The 26,196-nt window shown below is 41.1% G+C and overlaps 1 protein-coding gene across 1 annotated transcript in view; it reads left to right on the top strand.

Moving 5' to 3' along the window:
- Positions 1–304: 304 nt before the first annotated feature.
- LOC308687257 (stonustoxin subunit beta-like) overlaps positions 305–26,196 on the top strand; it is a gene marked incomplete at both ends in the record, with an annotated part of 58,550 nt that continues 32,658 nt past the window's right edge. The window contains 2 exons of the mRNA XM_081359626.1: positions 305–350; positions 2,981–3,073. Coding sequence (XP_081215752.1) covers positions 305–350; positions 2,981–3,073 — 139 coding nt within the window. The remainder of the gene's footprint in view (positions 351–2,980; positions 3,074–26,196) is intronic.

The raw sequence follows: 26,196 nt of genomic DNA, 5'->3' as shown, positions 1-26,196 counted from the left end.
ATTGGTGTCCTTAAAGGTTGGATTTTTCCTAATTTTTTAAATTAAGGCATTAAGTTCAGTTTCCAAAAGATGATTTTTTATTCCTCTTTTTAGTCAACTTTAGTATGGGTGTCTAAACTTATGCATAGCACTGTATAATATAGTAATTAAAATAATTGTACCTTCATTTTCATTTCATTCATTCTTCGAGAACAAATGGTGACAGGGAAAACTAAGCAGAATATGACAATGAAACTAAACAAGACAAGGTCGTGACAGGCATCTCCTTCACATTCAAACAGGTCTCCTTGTTGACGATTCCAAGATGGCGGCACGTTTGCCGTACCTGATGCAGCCGAGCTGGATCTGTTGTACATATCTATGGTTGGTGACCCTAGCTGTGGTGAATGCACAGGTAAGTGCACTCCCTCAGACAAAATGTGGAAGTGTAACCAGATGTATTTCATGAGATTAAGGATAAAAAACCTTTGTGGAAGTCTTTTTTTATTTCTTTTTTTTTTTTTTATGAACCATTCCTTCAAAAATAGGAAGTGTTACAACCCAAACCTGATGAACTTCAGATTTTAAATAAAGACACCAGAGGACTTCATTACTTAGCAGACGAAGGAAACAAAAAACATCCGGGTAAGATTGAAATGTTGTTACAAAATGTGAATGTGCTATCAAAAATATCACTGGACAGATTCATTATCATTTGAAGGAAAAATTGTCTCAGGTTACGTATATATCCTGGTTCCCTAAGAGGGGTTGGTAATGACATTTCTATAATGTCAACACCATGACAGCATCTAGTTCCCCTTTCAGGGAACCAAGTTACATGCGTAACCGGAAATGTTCCCTTTCCGAACTCAACTCTGTCATGGCATTGACACTATGGGAATGTCATTACCAACGCTGCCACACTGAGGAAGATTGTCTGCTCAACAAGGCTGTGTAATACTGGCACAGACAACTGTTGAATGCAGACATGACTTGATAAACCCTGAAGGACCTGTGACGCTGGGGTTGAGCCCATGTCCAGACTGTAAATCCTGAGTAATGTGTGCGGAGAGGGCCAGCCGGCTGCAGCACAAACCTTATGTCAGGGCTCACCCCTAGATAGAGCTATAGAAGATGCTACACTCCTTGTGGATTTCCAGAGCCAAAGCCATTACGAGAGCCTCATAGGACAGAGCGATATCATCTATAATCCAATGGGAAAGGCACTGCTTGATGACTGTGTTACTAAAGCAGACCAGAAAACAAGACAGGGGTAGCTGCAGGTCAGAGCACTGGGCGTGCAGAAAGGAGGTGTGTTTTGGAGGTGTGAATTGCTACAACAGAAACTAACCCTGCCACACACCTTGGTCAACAGCTTTCGCGACCAATAATAAAGACCCTTCTACGCGCACCTACCATTCGACATGCCCCAACCTTTCGTCATGCTCATTACTCCAACCTGCAGATATCCACACTTGCAAAAAACTGGGAGAATGTATGCCACTGGCCCGACATAAATCCTAAGAGCCTGGATTGGTTATAGTAGATGCAGCCTCTCTATTGCTATGGCGATTCATGTGGCGAAGGGAAGTACGACCAGGTGGCTGGTTACAGGAGCTGTGCAAAATAGCTCTGATCATACCTGGGCAAAGTCTACGGACAGGGCCTGCAGATCTCCTACTCTTTTGAGCAATGTCAATGCAAATAGTAGAGCCACCTTAAAAGTGAGAAGCCTCTCTAAGGCTGACTCTAAGGGCTCAAATGGAGCCTCTAATAAAAAAACTAAACTTTCCAGGACCACGGAAAGATCCTACAAAGGAACTCTGCAATTTTAGGTCATACAATTTTCTTGTGGTGGGAGCTCTGGAAGTCAAAAGTGTCTCAACATCCTTATTTGCAAGATCAGAATCTATGAGCTGTTACCTTTCAGGGACAAGACCCAAAGTTTCCAAATCTTCAGCCAGAAAGTAAATTGCCCTTTGGGAGAGCAGATTGGTTTCTGCCAAAAGCAGGATCTGCTGTGCCTGCCTGAATAGGAGGTGCAAGCATAGCTCGCTCTGGTGATGGATGTAAGACACTTATTGTAAGTTGCTTTGGATAAAAGCGTCTTTTAAATGTGTACATGCAAATAAAGCATTTTATATGATATAATTTTACTGACCTGAAGGTTGAAAGTTTAATTCTGTATTTCCTATGACCATTTTCTTTGCCATGCCATGTGCTTGCTATGGCTTCAGTGCTTGCTTGACCCCATATTGCTGCTTGCATCTGTATTTTAAAATTGATTTCTTCAGGATTAACTTTTTCCCTGCCATTGACGGAAATTTCCACCATTTGTGACAAAACGCTTCCCCACCATTGACGGAAATTTCCGGCATTTCGTGTTTTTGCTGTTTTACGGTAGGGGGCACTATTACGCATCTTCTGAAAGAGTACCGAATCTCCTGATCAAAACACAGGTGAAAAAGAAGCAGAAACATTCATTAATCAACATTAAACATCACATTAATCAAACTGCCTAATGTTACCGAATGAAAATTCGACCCAGGACAAGCTATAGGACTGTGCAAGCTTTGAGGGTGTTGACTAAATCTACTCTATCCATCTATGTTTTGATCATCGTTCTGAATTAGATCTAGATGTAGTCTTTGACAAAAACGTGATTTTTGTTCAGCTTTTTGCTCAAATTGTTGCTTTTTTAACTTAAAAAGGAAATGCGTAAAGTTAGAATAAAACCTTTTTGTTTTTTAAAGCAGAAAGCTCTTTAAAGCTCTTTATTTTGAAATTTTGCATGCTTGAGATATTCACACAACAAAATATTCTGCGGGTCATGAAAATTTTGTGAAAATGATCAAAACTGCTGGCAGTGGCTAGCAACTTTTTTTAAAAATGCTGGCAGGTAAAGAGTTAAACAGTATTCATTAACATCAGATATAATTTTGTTAATATATGATAAATATTCTAAGTATAAATTATCCCTTTTATTTGTTATTTACTGCAGCCCTGGCATCACAGACCATTCAAGTGGCAGTTCTAGGAAGACCTCTGTTTTCTGGAATGCTGTATGACTGCCGCAAGGATACCTTCATTCCAGGTGCTTTACAAACATAAAATATATAAATAAATAAAAGTTTATTTTCCCCTCTTCATCAAATATTGCATCACTAATTACCAATCCTTGTTTAACAACACTATAAAACCTGCATGTTTCTTCAACAGTACATCACTTCCTTGTACATCTATCTATAAATTACAGTCACGTCTTTCTGTCTGTCTCTCAGTCAGTCTGTCTGTGTGTGTGTGCTATTCGCATATCTCTCGAACCGTTAGTCTGATGGATTTCAAACTTGACAGATGTCTTGCTACGGGCACGAGTAAGTGCAGTGCCAAGTTTGATGTTGTTTGGATTAGAAATGCAAAAGATATGGTTAATATATATCGGTAAAAGAAGCACACACTGCACACTGAGTGAGCACAGCTGGCCACTCCCCCTCTCACACTGACACTGAGTGAGCACAGCTGACCCCTCCCCCTCTCACACTGACACTGAGTGAGCACAGCTGGCCCCTCCCCCTCTCACACTGACACTGAGTGAGCACAGCTGGCCCCTCTCACACTCACACTGAGTGAGCACAGCTGGCCACTCCCCCTCTCACACACACACACTGAGTGAGCACAGCTGGCCACTCCCCCTCTCACACTGACACTGAGTGAGCACAGCTGGCCACTCCCCCTCTCACACTGACAGTGAGTGAGCACAGCTGGCCCCTCTCACACACACACTGAGTGAGCACAGCTGGCCACTCCCCCTCTCACACTGACACTGAGTGAGCACAGCTGGCCACTCCCCCTCTCACACTGACACTAAATGAGCACAGCTGACCCCTCCCCCTCCCCCTCTCACACAAACACTGAGTGAGCACAGCTGGCCACTCCCCCTCTCACACTGACACTGAGTGAGCACAGCTGGCCCCTCCCCCTCTCACACACACACTGAGTGAGCACAGCTGGCCACTCCCCCTCTCACACTGACACTGAGTGAGCACAGCTGGCCACTCCCCTTCTCACACACACACTGAGTAAGCACAGCTGGCCACTCCCCCTCTCACACTGACACTGAGTGAGCACAGCTGGCCCCTCCCCCTCTCACACTGACACTGAGTGAGCACAGCTGGCCCCTCCCCCTCTCACACTGACACTGAGTGAGCACAGCTGGCCCCTCTCACACTCACACTGAGTGAGCACAGCTGGCCACTCCCCCTCTCACACACACACACTGAGTGAGCACAGCTGGCCACTCCCCCTCTCACACTGACACTGAGTGAGCACAGCTGGCCACTCCCCCTCTCACACTGACAGTGAGTGAGCACAGCTGGCCCCTCTCACACACACACTGAGTGAGCACAGCTGGCCACTCCCCCTCTCACACTGACACTGAGTGAGCACAGCTGGCCACTCCCCCTCTCACACTGACACTAAATGAGCACAGCTGGCCCCTCCCCCTCTCACACAAACACTGAGTGAGCACAGCTGGCCACTCCCCCTCTCACACTGACACTGAGTGAGCACAGCTGGCCCCTCCCCCTCTCACACACACACTGAGTGAGCACAGCTGGCCACTCCCCCTCTCACACTGACACTGAGTGAGCACAGCTGGCCACTCCCCTTCTCACACACACACTGAGTAAGCACAGCTGGCCACTCCCCCTCTCACACTGACACTGAGTGAGCACAGCTGGCCCCTCCCCCTCTCACACACACACTGAGTGAGCACAGCTGGCCACTCCCCCTCTCACACTGACACTGAGTGATGACAGCTGGCCACTCCCCCTCTCACACACACACACTGAGTGAGCACAGCTGGCCACTCCCCCTCTCACACACACACACTGAGTGAGCACAGCTGGCCACTCCCCCTCTCACACTGACACTGAGTGAGCACAGCTGGCCCCTCCCCCTCTCACACACACACTGAGTGAGCACAGCTGGCCACTCCCCCTCTCACACTGACACTGAGTGAGCACAGCTGGCCCCTCCCCCTCTCACACACACACTGAGTGAACACAGCTGGCCACTCCCCCTCTCACACTAATATATGTACGCAGGTTTGTAATTCCCTACAAACCAAGCCTAAACAAAGTAATGGTCTTTCCTTATAAATTGTGATAAAGAATTTTATTTTATTTTGTCGCTTTGGGGTAGGAACGCGAAACGAATTTTCCCGACAACGCTTTATCTGTAGAGTGGTAAAGGGATCCTCCATAGGGAGAGACTAGTTGGCACTTCAGCACTGCGTTGTCATCGGGTCCAGGCGAAGGTCCATCGTCAGATCTGGATACGGCCTGGATCCGGCAGGCTGCAGTAAAAACCTCGGGATAAACACAGACACTAAAATTAGCGTAGATGCCATTCTTCTCATGATGTAACAAGTACATCAGGATTTATGGGAAGTGTTCCCGGTTCCAGCTGACCTAATCTATGCAGCCTAACATTGAATTATAGAAGTCTATAATGTGTTATGTGTATGCTAGGTCAAAGAGATGTGTCTTTAATCTGGCTTTGAAATGACAGAGTGTGTCTGCTTCCCGGACAATGGTAGGAAGACTGTTCCAGAGTTTCGGTGCTAAATAGGAGAAAGATCTACCGCCAGCAGTCAATTTAGATATTCTAGGTATTATTAACTGACCGGAATTTTGAGATCGCAATAGACGTGAAGGACTATAATGCTTTAAGAGCTCGCTCAAGCACTGCGGAGCTAAACCATTCAGTGCTTTGTAAGTAATCAGCAATATTTTAAAATTGATGCGATGTTTAATAGGGAGCCAATGCAGTTTTGACAGAACCGGGCTAATATGGTCATACTTCCTGGTTCTGGTAAGAACTCGAGCTGCTGCGTTTTGGACCAGCTGTAGTTTGTTTATTAAGCGTGCAGGGCAACCACCCAGTAGAGCATTACAATAATCTAGCCTTGAGGTCATGAACGCATGCACTAATTGTTCCGCATTTGTCAATGAGAGCATATGGCGTAATTTAGATATATTTTTACGATGGAAAAATGCAGTTTTACAGATACTAGACACGTGACTTTCAAATGAAAGATTGGTATCAAAGAGCACACCCAGGTTCCTGACCGACGACGAAGACTTAACAGAGCAGCCATCGAGTGTTAGACAGTATTCTAGGTTATTACGTGAGGAAGTTTTTTGTCCAATAATTAGAAACTCTGTTTTTTCAGAATTTAGAAGAAGGAAATTACGAGTCATCCAATTTTTTATATCCGCTATGCATTCCGTTAATTTAGTGAATTGATAAGTTTCGTCTGGTTTTGAAGAAATATACAGCTGAGTATCGTCAGCATAACAGTGAAAGCTAATGCCATGTTTCCTAATGATATCTCCTAATGGTAGCATGCACTGTGTGTGTGTGTGTGTGTGTGAGGGTAGCATGTACAGAGTGAACAGCAACGGTCCTAGTACTGAGCCTTGTGGTACACCATACTGAACTTGTGATCAATTAGAGATCTCTTCATTTACTGCTACAAACTGATAACGGTCAGGTAAGTATGATTTAAACCATGCTAGTGCATTTCCCCTAATGCCAACATAATGTTCGAGTCTATTTAAAAGAATGTTGTGGTCAATAGTGTCAATGCAGCACTGAGATGCACTGAGACACAACCACGATCGGATGATAAGAGCAAATCATTTGTGACTCTAACGAGAGCTGTTTCGGTACACAGTTGCTTCACAGTTGTGAGGATACCGCCTTTTCTAGTATCTTTGACAGAAAAGGTAGATTCGAGATCGGCCTGCAATTGACTAATTCTGTAGGATCAAGTTGCGTTTTTTTAACAACTAAGCTAGAGAAAAATATATTGATTATCATGTTACTTCAAATGTTTCCATTCGTTATGATGATATGAAATGAGATAATAGTAAAAACATGAAGCCGTTTGGTGCGTTTTGCTTTTCAAATGCGATCGCGATCCAAAATATGATACATTCAAATGCGATCGCGCTGCAAAATATGATACATTCAAACGCGTTCGCGATCCAAAATATGATACATTCAAACGCGATCGCGCTCAAATATAAAACATTATGGTTACCATATACATATCTACGTTTGAGCAGATATCCACAAACACAGTAACAGTAAACACGGGTCTAAATATTATAATATTCTATATATCTATATATATCTAGCAACAGTTCAACTGCAACGTGACATTTATGCAACAATAACAAACTAATATGTAAGAATTTCTTACCTTACATCTTTCTTGTCTTCAAATCGCGTTCTTCTTCTTCTGATGTAAATCCAATGTAAGCTCAGGCGCGTCTTTCAAACTCGACGAAAAGTGAAGTGAAGTGTTTTGTTGTTGAGGTAATGAGCGAGTTCGCGTTCCATGTGGATATTTGCATGTGAATCTCTTTTGCGCGAGTGGGCATGGCCAAATTAAATATAATGAGCAAGCATTTGAGAAGCTGGACATCTTGTTGGTTTTATACAAATTACTTAAACAGAGAATATTTGTTTTCAGTTTGAATCCGATCATTTAAAAGTACACACTTAAATGTTTATAAAGGTATATGGCTCATAAATGTGTGACAAGTGACAAGTATTCGCTGAGTTTTGTTTCAGTTTATAGACGTTGTTGAGAATTCCTATGGATCACATGACGTAGCCAGTCAGGGGAGGAGCTAAGTCTCCTCAGGTGCACTTAATCACTAGTGTTTGGTGTGTTGGTGTGTGTGCCAGATGCAATGGAAGCAGACTGTCCGTTCTTTCTCTCCTAATGAGAACCTTTTGTAGAGTTGATGTGTTCCTGACAATGTAAGTTTGTGTTCTTTTGAATTGTTTTATAATGTTAATTCTTGAGATTCTGTTTGTCGAATTCTGAGATGTTCTATGTGATTACTTATGTTTCAGTGTTCTTACTAGTTTGATGTTGAACTGTTTAGGATTGGATTATGAGATTAATGATTTATTAGTTGAAGTTCTGTGGTGTTAAAGATTCTGTTTGTTGTTTATTTGTTTATAGAAACCGTACAACTCTATATCAGATTCCTATCCTACGTTATGGCCTGATTCACGATCTGTTACAATAAATGAGTATGGACTGAGTACTGGACCCCTGTGTTTTAATGGACACACCATCCTGGTAGCACATTTCCTGAACCAAACATTCAAAACTTTACAGACGTGCTCAAGAAAAGTTCACCGCGACGGAGAGGCAGAACGCACAACCCTGTTTATTTTCTTTATTTTACAAAAACACAATGTTTTGATTTGATTGTAAGTGGACACATACAAAAGTAGCAATATCACAGATTTTTTTTTATATATATTTTTTCTGTATGACCATAAATGACGGAGTAATTTAAGTTTATAGTGCTACAATGTAAAGAAAATTCAGCAAAACGCGATCAGGAGGGTGGCACACTGCAGATACTGCTCTGGGGGACAGACCTTCACCCTCACCACCTGAGGAGACAGCAAACAAGACCGGCAGGGTGGGTTATACAGAAGCACGTTAAAAGATGCACCCCTCGGCGCATCTCGCCGAAGGTGTAATAGGAAGGCATCTTCAGTTGGTGGAAGGCAATGCATGCCTCCTTTGATGCTCACAAAGAGATGGGCTCGCAGTGGATCTAGAGTACCACCAAAGTCAATCCTGTCAAAGAGTGACACCATGTATCACCGTGCTGCTGTTATAACCTCTTCCTGAACATCCAGGCTTTTCTCAGGCTCACCGTACCTGCACAGTGGCAGAAGGTCTGTCAGGTGTTTAAAAGCAGTTGTGTAGGCCTGCCTTTTTCCTCTTCTGTACAGATAGCTCACTATGTCAGATCCGGTAAGTATGTAGGTGCTGATGAGAAGGGATGTAAGATCTGAAGCTGCAACATCATACTTCCCCGCCAGAGCTTCTGTGATGGCATGAACGGGTAGGAAGATATCCATCATCTTCACCCACAGCTGCTGCAGCCCATCCATGTGTGTGATGTAGTACATGCACATCATGATCACATCTGTGTCAGTTGCAACCACTACAGCCCGTTTGTGGTGCAGAATTTGTACTGAGTATGCAATGTGAGCAAACATCCTGGTATCAGCCTCCTCATGTTTCTCACAGGAAAGTTCTGGAAGCTCAACCTGACAATCCACTGACAAGAGGACAGTGCGACCAGGATCACAAAAGATTCCACCAAGAATGAGTGTGCATCCTGCAGGAAGTGACTTGTTCTGAGCTGTCCATATTTCCCCCATGTAGTTCAACAGATTAGCTTTATTCAGTGGATTTTGAATGAAGCCTTTCCATTCAGGTATAGGGAGAGTATCATGTGGCTTGTACTCCATTTTGCTGGGGCAGGTCTTCATCCTGTTCTCTCGTTCCTCACCTTTCAGACTTTCAGCAGGGGAGACATCATATCGATCACCAACAAGGTGGATGCAGTCACACTTGTCTGGGAGGATTCCAAGGAGCTGCCTCAGGTACTTTCCTTGTAGGTGCTGCTCCCAAGATGTTGGTAACGTTGAATGACATTTGCATGGCATCTACTACCATTACAACAGACTTGTCAGATGGCGGTAGTTTGTCCACTTCCCCCCATGATTTGCCAAGGGCTGTCTTGATTGCAGCCAGGTAGTCTGCCTTGTTTCCTTTACGCATTGCGTAACTTTGGTCAAGGGATGGATCTGGCTCAAACAGGGAGGCTGGGCCCTGTTGTCCATTCATGACCAAACTTGTCCATTCATGGCCAAACACTTCCACATTCCTGTCTTCCTCTATGTCCTGAACAAAGTACAGGCTCCGAACAACTGCACTCTCCTCCTCAAAGACCTTTTTGGCTTTGAATGCCATGGACATTGACTTCTTTGGCTTTGCTGCAAAGTTTGAAAGTTTAATTTGGGCTACTTTCTAACTGTCTGTTCTTCTTGCTGCAGCCAGTGCCTCCAGTCCTTTTTCACGAGTGCAGATCAAGTCAGCAGATGTGGCTTTGTGGCCTGTTGAAATGTTGATCAGCTCCTGTTCTTCACATGTGAAAGGATTGATCATCGGGTTGTTGATGATATCTGTTATTTTCCTTACACCTTCTACCACCTTGGCAGTCCTTGTCCTCGTGGTGTTTGGTTTCATCTGCATCCAGGTGTGCCATAGCCTTTGTCTGCTCTGACACAGCTGTCAGAACTGGAAGAGCTTTCAAGTATTTCTCCATGGCCGCTGGCTGCTGACTGATGCCAGTGAAGAGTTTTGTCTTGGCATCACGGTTATAGGTTTTTTCAAGTGCCATGTAGTGTACTTGTAGTGGCCAGCAGCTACAAGGTATGGTAACATCTTTTCCACTTCAGCCAGGTGTTCCTCCCACAGACCTGCATGCTCAGCATGGATATAAACTCACCTAAAGGATTATTAGGAACACCTGTTCAATTTCTCATTAATGCAATTATCTAATCAACCAATCACATGGCAGTTGCTTCAATGCATTTAGGGGTGTGGTCCTGGTCAAGACAATCTCCTGAACTCCAAACTGAATGTCAGAATGGGAAAGAAAGGTGATTTAAGCTATTTTGAGCGTGGCATGGTTGTTGGTGCCAGACGGGCCGGTCTGAGTATTTCACAATCTGCTCAGTTACTGGGATTTTCACGCACAACCATTTCTAGGGTTTACAAAGAATGGTGTGAAAAGGGAAAAACCTCCAGTATGCGGCAGTCCTGTGGGCGAAAATGCCTTGTTGATGCTAGAGGTCAGAGGAGAATGGGCCGACTGATTCAAGCTGATAGAAGAGCAACTTTGACTGACATAACCACTCGTTACAACCGAGGTATGCAGCAAAGCATTTGTGAAGCCACAACACGCACAACCTTGAGGCGGATGGGCTACAACAGCAGAAGACCCCACCGGGTACCACTCATCTCCACTACAAATAGGAAAAAGAGGCTACAATTTGCACGAGCTCACCAAAATTGGACAGCTGAAGACTGGAAAAATGTTGCCTGGTCTGATGAGTCTCGATTTCTGTTGAGACATTCAGATGGTAGAGTCAGAATTTGGCGTAAACAGAATGAGAACATGGATCCATCATGCCTTACCACTGTGCAGGCTGGTGGTGGTGGTGTAATGGTGGTTTTCTTGGCACACTTTAGACCCCTTAGTCCCAATTGGGCATCGTTTAAATGCCACGGCCTACCTGAGCATTGTTTCTGACCATGTCCATCCCTTTATGACCACCATGTACCCATCCTCTGATGGCTACTTCCAGCAGGATAATGCACCATGTCGCAAAGCTCAAATCATTTCAAATTGTTTTCTTGAACATGACAATGAGTTCACTGTACTAAAATGGCTCCCACAGTCACCAGATCTCAACCCAATAGAGCCAATAGAGCATCTTTGGGATGTGGTGGAACGGGAGCTTCGTGCCCTGGATGTGCATCCCACAAATCTCCATCAACTGCAAGATGCTATCCTATCAATATGGGCCAACATTTCTAAAGAATGCTTTCAGCACCTTGTTGAATCAATGCCACGTAGAATTAAGGCAGTTCTGAAAGCGAAAGGGGGTCAAACACAGTATTAGTATGGTGTTCCTAATAATCCTTTAGGTGAGTGTACCGTCTAATAATCATCACCATCCATGTACATTAGCCATAGCTCTGTGGTAGGTGAGGTACGTGCTCCATCAAACATGTCCGATTTTTCAGTTGGTCAGTTGCATCAGCACACTCAGATGTTGCCTTCTCTACATCCTCTTCTGACAGGGCATCTAGGAGTAGCTGGACATTGTTGCTAAGCACACACATGTACTCCAGGTCTGGCAAATGCTTCCCAGTGCATCAGCTTCGACCATTATGTCTTCGATTCCAGTGGACTGCATCAAATGCCCAATGGCTCCAAGGAAATTCTTAGCAAAATGGAAGCCACCCATGCACAAGATAAGTTTGGCATACTTCTCTTTGTTCTTCTTTTGCAGACTCAGAACCACCTCATAGATTGCTTGGTCATATGTGATGATGGCATACTCTTGACCATGTTTTCTCGACACATCCATGCAGTACTGAACAGACTGTTCAACCACATCTCGGTTTGTTGGTGACTTTGGGAAGAAGGGACCATAGCTGATCAAAGTTGCAGGGATGGTATCTGGGATGAGAAATGCTTGGAATGAACTCCATGTTGGAGCAGCACAACTTGGTTTCAGGTCCTCCAATAGTACAGTAGGGCAGCTATGCACTAAATGCCAGAGGATGCTCAGGTGGTCAAGAGGTTCTGCTAGACACACAGGAAGCTTAAGGTGGGCGTACACGGTGCGAGTTCGGACCAGGTTCGGACACTCGGGAGGTCGTGAGATATTGCACACGTTGCACACAGTTTAACTGACAATCGCGTAAAAAAAAGCTGGTACACGGCACGACTGTCCTGCACGAATTTTATCCCGAGCCGGCAGTAATCACGTGAGCTTTTGCGCTAAACACAGAGACCGTCAATGTTGCATGCAGGCAAAGCTTCAGGTAGAAAAAATGACAGAAATGTGTGTGCAAATGATTTGTTTTAAAGCAGAGAACAGTAGCCTTTCAACAAAAAAACTTTATGAGAGAGAGAGAGAGGTGTATGTGTGTTTGTGAGAGACAGTGCGCACGCTGTATGGTTGCTGCCACTGAGGTAGCCTATAACCCCATCGACGTGGTTGTGTATGATTTGGCAATAGGGGACAGCTGGTGAAAATCGGACCGACTCCCCGAATTTTTTAAACATGTTTAAAAATTATCGGGAGGTCGGGGAGGTGCTCATAACGTGCTCGGCTCAGCTCGTAATTCCTCTCACACGCTGCAAGCCGCGACCATGCGAGCATCACCGATGCATCACCGAATATGTATACGTGCTGCATATGTGGAGAATCGGTTCAGTCTGTGAAAGCTTATGTTTTTCACTGTAGACTGCATCGTAATGAACCCCGGTGTATTTTTAAATGTGTAGAAGTAAGCTGTAAGCAGGTGTTTTCTGGATATGCCGCTTTAAAGTCTCACTTCTACCGCCACCACACTAGTACAGCAGCCGTCTCTCACGATACTTCCCTTACGGTATTGAATTGTACTGTTTCACTATGTGAACGCCAGTGTGAGGGAACTAAAGCTTTGATTGCTCACTTAAAGGAACACATAGATGAGGGACGACATGTGACTTGTCCAGTGACAGGATGTAACAGTGTGTTCTCTGTAAAATCTACATTTACGTCCCATATGTCTAGAAAACACAAATGTTTAAAAAATCTGATTTGGGGTTCAAACCAAGATACTCGGTCAGAGAGTCCAACTACAAGTGCCACCATTCAGGAAGCTGCCAGTCCAACTACAAGTGCCACCATTCAGGAAACTGCCAGTGTGTCAGATACAGAAAATCCTTGTATGTATGGGCCTAATTTCAGTGACCTGTATCTCAGAAATGTATGCATGTTTTACATTAAACTACAGGGACAGCATCTTCTGCCAGCATCAACCATTCAAACAATTGTTGAAGAAATACAAAATATACATGAATTGGGACAAATGTATACACTGAATAGACTAAGCTCACTTCTAAAAGATATGTCAGTTTCAGATGAGGATGTTATAAAAATCTGTGACACTGTAAAACAATCTGACTTGTTCTCTGCTTGTCACACAGGACCTATGAGAACTGCTTACTCAAGAGTTCAGTGCTTTAAAGATGTGTTTAAGTATGTTGAACCAAAAAAAGTATTCTTGGGCAGAGACGAGAACAGAACTGAGAGATTTGCTTATTATGTTCCTGTGCTAAATACTTTGAATAATATACTGGAATCTAGTTTTTGGCAAGGTCTCATGTCAGTGGATCCTTATTTTTCAAGATCAGATGTTCTCAGTGACTGTTGTGATGGAGACGTGTTTGTGTCAAACACATTTTTTAAAGAAAATCAAAATTGTTTCAAGCTGGTTCTATACCAGGATGCGTTTGAAGTAGTGAACCCACTTGGTTCTGCTAAAAAGAAGCACAAGGTTTTGGCTGTGTACTTCTCTCTACTCAACATTCCTCCCCATGCCCGGTCAAATGCTGATCACATGCAGCTAGTTTTACTGTGTAGGGAGAAGGATTTTAAGGAATTTGGCCATGACAAAGTTTTTTCAGAACTCCTGAATGATTTGAAAGTACTAGAGGAGAATGGCATAACGATGGCAGACAAAACTGTTGTGAAGGGAGCTCTCTACTGCATTGCTGGAGACAACTTGGGCTCTCATTGTATTGGGGGTTTTACAGAAAATTTCAGTACATCAGTGTACTTATGCAGATATTGTATGTTATCTCGAACTGAATTTCAGGGTGCTGATCCAACAGTCTGTGGACCCCAGAGGACTCCAGAAACCTATAGATCTGCCACAGAACAGCTGGAAAGAGAAGACGTGTCAGAAGTACAAGGGATAAAGTTCAGGTCTGTGTTTAATTCTTTACAAAACTTTGATGTTTGCACACCTGGCATGCCCCCATGTCTCGGTCATGACATTTTTGAGGGTGTCCTCTCATATGATCTTGCTCTTTACCTCAAATATTTCATCTGCAGAAATAAATGGTTCACTTACACAATTCTGAACAGGCGCATAAAGCAATTTAAATACAAAGGAACAGACACTTTATCCAAGCCTTGTGAGGTCAGTCCAAAAACATTGAAACTGAGTGGACAAGCTGTTCAAAATTGGAACTTCTTGAGACTTTTACCTCTCATAATTGGAGACAAAGTGCAGAACCCTCAAGATGATGTCTGGCAGTTAACGTTGCAGCTCAAGGACATCGTTGACTTAATTTGTGCTCAGCAAATTTCCAAGGCCCAGGTTACTTATCTGGATGCTCTCATCCAAGAATATTTGGAAACCAGAAAGGAATTGTTTCCTAATACCAACTTAAAACCTAAACACCATTACTTACGACATTATCCAGGGCTAATCCTAAAATTTGGCCCTCTCATCAGGCTTTGGACGATGCGCTTTGAGAGCAAGCACAGTTACTTCAAAAGATGCACAAGGCATCTCAAAAATGTCAAAAATCTGTGCTTGACTCTTTCAGAGAGACATCAAATGTTCCAGGCCTTCCTTTCTGCTGGGTCAGTCAGTCCTCCAGCATTGCAAATGAAAGATGGCTCACCATTTTACTTGGAGCTTTACAGTGAGCAAGTTAAAGACGCAGTCCTACATTTTGGTTTTACTGAAAGGAATACAAAGATTCCAGTTGATGTTCAGTACAATGGCCTTGCTTACAGGAAGGGCCAGTTTGTGTTGAAGATTTTATTATTTAGAAAATAAGTACTTTAACTGTATTTTTGTACACTATTATCTCCTTTCTGTGTGTCTTTCGACTTTGAATTGACTTTGGAAGCCTGAGAGTTGTGCTGTTGCAGCAGAGAATTCTATTTCAGTAATGTCACATGGTACAAAACTATTTCTCAAAATACCTATAGAATGTACTACCATCATGTATTACCATCTTTGGAGCAAGGAAAAGGTATATACGTGAGAGCAGAACACTGCTTGGGAGCGTCTTTCTGCAGAAGGCGTTCAGACTTTGCTTGTGAAATAAAGTCTAATCTTTCTGGCATCTGAAAACTTTGAGAAGTCATTTCCTCGATTGGCACCCCAACATTAAACTACGAGTACAACATTTTTGGCGACCCCGGCAGGACGAATTAGGAGCTGGTGACGAATCGTGGCGGGCTGTGTTGGGACGAGCGGCACAAACTCTATTCTTGGCCAAGGTAAGCAGTTTTTTCTTAAGTTTGTGTGGTTCGCCCAGACATTTGTCCGTTACGGTGAGGCACTTTAAAAAGCTTCTTTAAATTTAACGAACTAAAAAAGAACATTTTTTGAATAAAAAACTCAGATTCCAGAAATTATGCATGTCGTGTGAATTCTAATAAGAAGATATCAAAAGATATGGTAAAAGCGCAGGGGAGCTCCAAAAGTCTTTACTAGTACTTAAATAATTCTATGTGGATTGTTTGAGATACTGGTATTGCTGATTTAGCGCGAAGGTTTTGTCGTACGTACGCAAGGATTTGTATTTACTGATGAAGGATATCAGTGGTTTATCTGTGTTTACTTTGAAAAGTATAGCATGTGCACAGATGGTTAGCTCACGGTTACCGCTTTGTTAAACAAAGTTTTAACGAAGGACTGCTACGGGTGAAGCTGGGAAAATAGAGGTTTTAAAAGTATATGTTTAGAGTAACGGTTACCGCCTCGAATGCATGAACGAGGGACTGCTCAGGTTACTCAATCATATGGAGTAGTATAGTTTTGAAAAAGTATTACTGTATCAAAGGAATGAATCTTATAGTGTATTGTTTTTCACTGTTTTGAGGAAGCTGACAAGGAGTAAATATTTGTGTGTGAGTGGGCTCAGGGTGCGTGAGGTTAAAAATAAGCTCTGCTTCTTGTGGATTTCGACCCCTCGCTGACCTCACAGACTGTGGTCTGGTGGCGGGGGTTGTCCACTCGAAAAGAGATAAAGGCATGAGAGTATGAGTCCCGGGGATACATAGCAATAAGCCCCGGGAACAAGAGTGAATGAATAAAAATTGTCCCCATTCAATAAAGGACTTTTGTGAATGAATGAATGAATGTTGAATGACTGTGAATGTGAGAGAAATTAAGTTAGAAAATTAGCTTTGCAAAAATAGATTAATATAATAAAGTATATGAGGTATCCAAATCAGTGGTGCTAAATAATTAGTTGTTCTGTTTATGCAAAGTGTAATAGATGATAATAGATAAATACTATAATCTAAATAAAAAAGTGACTGTTATCAATGATTGGTGATATTTGAATAAGAATTAAAGAAATAGAGAAAAATTTGTATATGAGTAAACATTCAAATACAAATTATAAGAAAAGGATAGAGGAAAATAAAATTAAATAGTATATTGAGTTTCCGTTGAAAGAAAGATTTGGAACTTGGAATTTGCTTCTTAAAATAAATTGACTAGAGGAGAATTATGGCCTCTCCAGTGGAAATACTGGGGTTAAAATACCCTTTGTGTAAGGAATTAATTGATAAAATGTCAATCAAATGGCAAAAGAGAACTCAGGATATGATGACAAAATGGCCAAAAGAAGGAACATTTGACGTAACATTATGCGAAGAAATGGAAACTTTGATAAAAAATCATAAGATAAAGAATAAAAGCCTAAAAAGAAAAAATAGAGAAGCTAAACGAGAAAAAGAACAGGCAGTGCTGGCATTGTTCAAACAAGAGGGAGAAGATTTCTTGAAAAGCATAAAGCAAGCAAGGAAAATAATAAAAGAGACAGACAAAGAAACAAAGAAAAAAGAGGAAATCTTTGCCAAACCATCTTCAAAAGTAATACCAGAAGGTCAATTTCCAATACTTAAGGGGATAGTAGAAGTATTAGGAGAAATGAAAATGGAGGGAAAAGTGGAATTAGAAAAAGAAAAACAAACAAAACAAGATGTAAGACAAGAAATTACTCAAAATAAAGCATCTAAGCAAAGCTTGCCCTTAGATTGCTATAAACAGGCACGAACAGCATTAGAAAAAATAAAAACACAATATGAGGGAAAGCAAATAGAAAAGGAAGAGGAGGAGATTGATGCGGTGGCACAAATAATTGAGGATGAAATAGATAAAAGAATTAAAGAAACAGAACAATTAATAGACGATACTGATAAATTAGTCAAAAGCAGAAGTAGACTATTGGATAGTTTAAATGTAGGATGTGAACAGGAGTTATCATTTGATGAGGAAAGGTGGACACAGGGAAGAGAAAAAGGAAGGCTTAGACCGATGGCAAAACAACTCCCAATTCTAATTAAGGGTACAGAGGGTCAGTATGTCCCCTGGGCCTCACAGGACCTTGATGGGTTGGTCACTCGCCTCCCAAACATTCATGAAGGAGCTGGAAAGTGGATTAGAGTGTTTGAAGAAGAAACAATGGGCAAATTGTTATCTGTGGGGGACATTAAAGCACTTCTGGCAAAAATTATAGGAGGATCAAAAATGGAAGAAATCCTCCAAGCATCTGATTTAGACAGAGCTGTTGACTCTTATTACATGGATGGAACTGTTTTTGATGCATTCCGTCCAGCAGTATGGCAGACGCTGCGTGACGAGTATCCTACCAGAATAGACCCTAAATCATTAAAGGGGGAACAACTGGGAGATACAGAAAGCCCAATTGAATATATACAGAGACAATTAAAAAAATTGAAGCAAGAGACTGAAGGGAATCCAGAAGGAGACCCATTAATGGCTACACTTTTCAGAAATGCTGTGGTAGATGCTATGCCGCAAACAATAAAGAGCAAGCTGGAGGATGTGGTCGGTCTAAACTCCAAAACACACAAGGAGTTTTGTGATCATGTGACTCATGCTGTAGAACAATACAGAAAAAATGAACAAAAACTAAAGATTCAAGAAAAAGAGCTAGAAAACTGAAAGAAAAAGAAAACTGACTCAATTACAGATTGAGCAACTGACAAGCAATAATAAGAAAAAGATTCAAGCTACTGTAAAAAGAGAAGAGTCAGATCAAATGACAGTAATGGCTCCTATGGCTCCACTGACAGCTATGCAGCTACCCCCGCCTGTAGCAATACCTCCAAATGTACAACAGATCCCTGCACCCACTGTCAATGTCTATGCTCCACAGCAGCAGCCAATGGGATGGACAAGATATCCACCACAAGGGGGACAAAGAGGAAAAGGCAAGCCTAATAATATCCCTCTAAACGTGTGCTGGAGGTGTGGACAGCCTGGACATTATAAAATCAACTGCCCCATCACTCCATGGCCACAGTCCCCGAGGGGTGGGAGGGGGGGGAGTTGGCAGCGCCCTTATCGGGGTCCGAGTCAAGGCCCAGTAAACCCATGGGGAGGTCCAAATCAGGGATATTAGGGGTGCCCAGAGAATCCTATAGGGGATAATCAGCTGCCAATTTTGACAACTAATGCTGATCAAGAACCAATGTTGAAAATTAAAATAGAAGGTAAAACTACACCCATGTTAGTAGATACAGGAGCAGTTTATACATGTGTAAATTCAAATTATGCCTCACATCTCCCCTTGTCTGGAAAATTTGCAAAGACAATAGGATTCTCGGGACAAATGCAGCTAATTCCTATGACTGCTCCAGTTTGCCTACAAACTAAAAATAAAAGTGTGACACTACCTGTCCTCGTATCAAATCAGACTCCTGTTAATTTGTTAGGAAGAGATGCATTATGTGAATTAGGGCTACAAATTTGGTGTTCTCCAGAAGGAGTGTATATAGACCTGCAGGGAATAAAAACTCAAATGATGATCTCTGAACCAAAAGCAAATGTATACTGGATAGGACAAATAAAAGATGAGGTGAGACAAATAATTAATACATGGGGAAAGTTCATTGAAGCACAAATTTTTGAAGCACAGTTTCCAAAATCAGAATTTCATTGCACTATGATATATGACCCCAAAAGAGATGAAAAGATAGAAAAAGCATGGCAAGAGAAAACTAAAAACCAAAAAATTGAACTAAACGTAAAAGACATTATAATTGGTAAACAGGGAGCAGCAATGAGTATAACAGAAAATGAATTTATAAAAAATTGGTTTAATGTACCAGATTCTATACCACATGTGTCCTTGTATGCAGGAAAAAATTGGGAAACAAAAGACTTAGGACCAATGATGAAAAAAGCAGAACAATGCCAGTGGGAGCCAACAATAAATCCGTCAATTTTTCATTCTGTCGACAAGAATTTCATTAAAATTTTGTATACAACCAAATTAATGGGGTCTCCACAGGAGATTGTCATTAATCAAAAAATAGAAAAACAAATGATAACAACCGACAAATCGATAGAGACTATTGATGAGGAACTATTTAAGGAAGTTGAGCAACAAGTACCAACTGAGTTATGGTCTCAACATGACACCGATGTGGGATTGGTAAAGTCAGCTAGCCCAATAACAATACAACTCAAGCCAGGTGTACACCTGCCGCGTAAATCACAGTACCCTTTAAAGCCTGAAGCTGAAGCAGGCATTAAAGATACAATTGAAGGTTTGGTAAAAGCAGGAGTGCTAATAGAAACAAATAGTTACTGTAACACTCCAATTTTGCCTGTAATTAAAGCAAACAAATCAAAATGGCGTCTTGTTCATGATTTGCGAGCAATAAATGAAATAGCAGAAGATTGGCCAGCTGATGTTCCAAACCCACATACGCTGTTAACAAATGTACCTCCTGATGCAAAATATTTCACAGTAATTGATTTATGTAATGCCTTCTTTAGTATACCCTTGGATGAAAAAAGTAGACATTTATTTGCATTTTTATATGCCGAAAAAAAATATACTTACACGAGAATGCCTCAGGGATATAAACACTCTCCACATATTTTTAATCAAGTTCTTAAAGCTGATTTGGAAGACCTTATGATAGACAGCACTTTGCTGCAATATGTAGATGATTTAATGATTTGTTCAACAACACGAGAACAGTGTCATAAAGATTCTATAAAGGTACTTACAAAATTAGCCCAAGGAGGTCAAAAAGCATCTAAAACTAAGCTACAATATTGTCAGCCACAGGTTGAATATTTGGGTAGGTTAATTTCATATGGAACAAAAGCGATAGCTCCAAATCATTTGGAAGGCATAAGTAAAGCACCATTGCCACAAACAGTAAAACAAATGATGACTTTTCTAGGAATGACTGGCTTCAGTGCAGATTGGATAGAGGATTATGCAATAAAAACAGCTCCATTAAGAGAAATCATGAGACAAGCAGGACTACAAAATTTAAATAATCCATTGAAATGGAATACAGATGCTATGATAGCATTTGAATCTATAAAAAAAGAATTGCAAAGGGCACCTGTAATTGCTAATCCCGATTATTCTAGAAATTTTCATTTATATGTATCAAACAGGACTGATGGCTACGCCTCAGCTGTTCTGATGCAAGAGACTTGCAGTGGCAGGAAAAAACAGCCCATAGCTTATTATAGCACCAAGCTGGACAATGTAGCTCAAGGCTACCCACCATGCTACCAACAAGGCCTTGCAGCAGTTTACTATGCATATGAAAAAGCATCTACAATAACTATGGGGTACCCTGTAACTATTTATGCGCACCATAAGATTGTAGAAACAAGATTGTTGATTGAACAAGGAAAATTTGTGCTAACTCAAGCTCGTATTCTAGCATATTCATCACTGCTTACGTATCCAGACATTACCATTAAACGATGTGATACAGTGAATCCAGCAGAGTCAATTCCTTTAGACTATGAAGGAGAGCAACATGATTGTGTGGCCAATTCATTGGCATTCACCAGATTAAGACCAGATCTTGAATCTACACCAATAACTGAAGTAGAAGTAATTTACTTTGTAGATGGTTCTAGTTTTAAAGATTATCAGGGAAATCATACAGGATATTCAGTGGTAAGAAAAGACAAAGATGAATTTGTAACAGTAATATCCCAACATTGTGTACAGCCTTGTTCTGCTCAGTTAGCAGAATTAAAAGCTCTCACAACTGCGTGTCAATTAGCAAAAGGACTAACAGCAAATATTTTTACAGATTCTGCATATGCTCATGGTGTATGCCATTTGTTTGGTGCAGTATGGAAACAGAGAGGTTTTAAAAGGAGTGATGGATCTCCAATCCAACATGCAGAACAAATAGGTCAACTAATTTCTGCTATGATGTTACCAAAACGATTGGCAATCATCAAATGCCAGGCTCATAAAAAAGGAAATGACTTTGTCATTAAAGGTAACAACATAGCAGATTTAGAAGCTAAAAAAGCATCAGGATGTCAAGTAGCTATATTAAATCCAGTAGTTCTTATAGAACCACAACCTCAACTGGAAGATATTGTTCGAATTCAACAAGAAGCAGGCCCTTATGAACATTCAATGTGGCATCAGAGAGGGGCCAAAAAAGATGCACAAGATATTTGGCGTTCACATGAAGGACAAATTGTGGCACCAACTGCATTTTTAAATATTCTTATGGCAGATTCGCATGGTTTTGACCATTGCGCTAGAGGGGAAGTAATTAGGAAGATTAAACAGCAGGGATATTGGTCTCCATATTTGTATGCAATGGTGGACAATTTTCCGTCCACATGTGAAATTTGTGCCAAAAACAATGTTAGGAAAGGAACAGCGACACCAATGGGCCACATACCAGTACCTGAAGGACCATTCAGACACTTGGTAATGGATTATGTGGACATGATAAAGCGAGTACAAGGCAAACGGTACATGCTTGTAATAATAGATCGATTTAGCAGATGGGTAGAGGCAGTACCATCAGCGGATGAGGGATCCGGAACAGTGATTAAATTTTTGACAAGAGAAGTAATCCCAAGATTTGGAATACCATCAGAAATAAGTTCTGATAATGGGTCAGCATTCATTCAAAAGACTGTAAAACAAGTATTGCAGCAATTAAGAATAAAACAAAGATTAGGCTGCATTTATAGACCTCAATCGCAAGGTATAGTTGAACGGATTAACAATACCCTCAAGACCAAACTCAATAAAATATGTGAAAGTACTAAACTTAATTGGGTTGATGCTTTACCAATTGCACTAATGAGCTACCGCATGCAAACTAATAGAATCACTCATCTAACACCGCATGAGATGCTTACGGGTCGACCCATGCCTGTGCCGTATTGCAGAGGTCCCTACAAAGGACCGCCGTTGGAACAATTACAACTGGAATTAAGATCATATATGAAAAAACTAACTGCAATACATAAAGCTATATATTTACAGGAATCGAGAAAACAGCCCAGTGAGGAGACAGAGACACCTTGTCCGGTGGTTCCAGGTGATCTAGTATATCTGAGGGTGTTCAGGAGGAAGTGGAACGAGCCCAGGAGAGAGGGTCCCTATAAAGTAGTGACAGCTACTCCGACAGCAGTCCAGGTGGAAGGAAAGACCACCTGGTATCATCTAAACCACTGCACAAGAGTTCCAAAACAAAGACAGGAAAGAGAAGAAAATACATGTGAAACAAAGAGACAAGACGAAAGGGTGCAGAATATTGAAAGCCCAGAACAACAAGTCGGTTAGCAAGGCAGAAAAAATCATCAGACTGAAAGAAATGAGTCCGATAATGCGTCTGATAATGATCCTCACATGCTTACTGTATCTGATACTGCAAGTTCAAGCTTTAAGCATCAGCACCCAAACCTCTTTTCCAGTTCAAACGATAGACAACACCACCCAGATTTCCCTACAATTGATTTCTCAGCCCTCAACAATCATCGACAACTTAACAACTAGTGACAACTTAACAATAACCTCAACAGAACAAGCAGTGATTGAAGAGCAAAAGCTATCAAAACAACGTAGAAATATTGACGATGATAACATTGAGGGAGTTAATGAAGGAGATATTTTATGGGAAACAGCGCAAAATAATGATTGGTATAAATGGGCAACATTTACAGCAAAAGAAATAGGCATGAGCAATTGCTTAATGTGCTCTAAATCCCCCTTGAATAAGGTAATAGTAGTTCCAAATCCACATGACTATGTAAAATGTGCTGAGTTTAATAGTCACTTTTGTCATACAAATGACTATTTTAGACCTTACTGCTCAGCTGAGTGTTTAGCTTTTTCAGGAAATTCTGAATTGCATGAACGATTTAATAGACCACATTGGGGAACCTGGTGTCAATATTGGGATGTAAATTCAAATATTAAAATAGAAAAAGGAAAAGTAGAAATCCCAAAATGGTACAGTATAGATTACAGCCAAGAATATGAGTGCTTTAATAAATCTACAGGAATTCATAATTTAGGAGAATTTGATGGAAAGTGTGATACAATATGGAACCTAGACAGAACAAATGCTTGGCATTCAAATATACCTGTAAGAGCACCAGAACTCCAAGCGCTAGGAACAAGAAAAGGGAAAAAGATAAATCCAGAGCAAGAATGTAAAAACCAAACTATAGCATTACCATCAATAGAGCTATATGAAGATCAAACATTGGTAGTAGCAGATTTCTTTTGGGCTTGTGGAAAAGGACGGCTTCTAGCATCCTTGCCGCTAAAATGGAAAGGAATATGTGCTAGGGTAAGATTAATTCAAGAAATTACTATTGCACAGTGGGAAACAGAAAATATAAAGGAAGACAAGAACAGAAGTAAGAGAGCTTATCAACCAGATTCTAATGTAAGTTTAGATTCAATAGGTCAACCTAGAGGTATCCCTAATGAATTTAAAGCTAGAGATGAAGTTAAATCAGGGTTTGAATCAATATTTATATGGATCACGCAAAACAAAAATGTCGAATGGATCAATTATATTTACTATAATCAGCAGAGATTTATTAATTACACCGATGATGCATTATCTGCATTAGGAGAACAACTGCGTGAAACAAGTAAAATGACATGGCAAAACAGACAAGCCCTTAATTGGTTATTGGCAGACAAAGGCGGAGTATGCGTTATGTTTGGTGATCAGTGCTGTACTTTTATACCAAATAATACCGCTCCAGGAGGAAAATTTACTGAAGCTATGCTTAAGAGAAAGTCTACACCTCAAGGAAAATTTTGGATAGTATAATGCATGGTTTTATGTTTGATGTGTTCTACATAACTGTGACAACCACAGGCAAGGCTGAACAAAATACACGCTCACGCTTATAACAATGTTTGATGTTTAATTAGGGAGGATTCGAGTCTTTTACTTTCTCCAGTGAAAGAAAAAGAAACAACTAAAAGAAAAGAAAATGGATGGAGAAAGATGTTTGGCTCGATTGCTCCTCGGAGTGTGGTGGCATAATTTCAGTCATTGGAAATAAGAATGGGTGACTTAATTTAGTCACTAGGTAGTATAACTGAGGGGACTGGATTTTGAAACTACACTCTGGAAAAGGGAAATGAAAGTGGGGCTTAAGTAAGCCCCAGAGAGGGGAATGTTGAAGATTTTATTATTTAGAAAATAAGTACTTTAACTGTATTTTTGTACACTATTATCTCCTTTCTGTGTGTCTTTCGACTTTGAATTGACTTTGGAAGCCTGAGAGTTGTGCTGTTGCAGCAGAGAATTCTATTTCAGTAATGTCACATGGTACAAAACTATTTCTCAAAATACCTATAGAATGTACTACCATCATGTATTACCATCTTTGGAGCAAGGAAAAGGTATATACGTGAGAGCAGAACACTGCTTGGGAGCGTCTTTCTGCAGAAGACGTTCAGACTTTGCTTGTGAAATAAAGTCTAATCTTTCTGGCATCTGAAAACTTTGAGAAGTCATTTCCTCGATTGGCACCCCAACATTAAACTACGAGTACAACATTTGTTGTCATGAAGTATGATGAGTCAGTGGAGTTTGGTGAACTTTTGCTGATCTTTGTTAAGGATGATTCAGCTCTTCATTTTCTCATGAGAGTTTATGATGCTGAATTTATTTCTTACTACCACATGTACTCAGTAAAAAAAGACACCGGCAGATTAGAGTGCAGACTCATCAGTGAACTGATTGACTTGTGGCCATTGTCATCTTATGTGAAAAATGGTTACCAGATTATTCCACTGAAGCACAGCATCTTGTCAGACTGAATGCATTAATTTTATTTGAACCAGAGACCAAACTCTTTGTTTGTGTGTCTTAACAGATATGGCTGAATCACAGCTGAAGAACATAGGGGATGCGATAACAAGAGTGCTTCCGGACCTTCCTGATCAACTTGTTAAGTCCGTTGAAGATACTTTGAAAACACTTGGTGCGGCAACCACAGATGATTTAAAGTACATCACAGAAAACGATTTGCTGCCAGTGTTAAAGCCCATACAAGCCCGAAGACTGGTTGCTGCCTGGACCCAAAATAGTCAGTATAGAACAATACCACACCACCCAATGGCACACTTGTTAACATGGTGTTAAGGTTAGAATATGAATTTTTATGAGTCTAATGATGATGTCATCATCATTATTTCCTTAATAAATAAATGTTGTTATTATGCAATAGGGGGTTTCAAAAATGTTAATTTTTAAAATGCAGTCTTGTTAGACAAATTGCATTTAGTTTTTACTATTTTGTGTAACCTTAATGTCTCCAAATGCATCTATACAGTGTGTAATTTAGCAAAACAGAAAAAGCATTGCTCAATGTTTAAAGCTTTCATATCTTCTTTTTAGTCTCCGGAACTTCAACACCAA

The sequence above is a fragment of the Scardinius erythrophthalmus genome, assembly GCF_964197995.2.
Source record: "Scardinius erythrophthalmus genome assembly, chromosome: 1".
Lineage (NCBI taxonomy): Eukaryota > Metazoa > Chordata > Actinopteri > Cypriniformes > Leuciscidae > Scardinius > Scardinius erythrophthalmus.
This window is presented reverse-complemented; position numbering and strand designations above follow the sequence as displayed.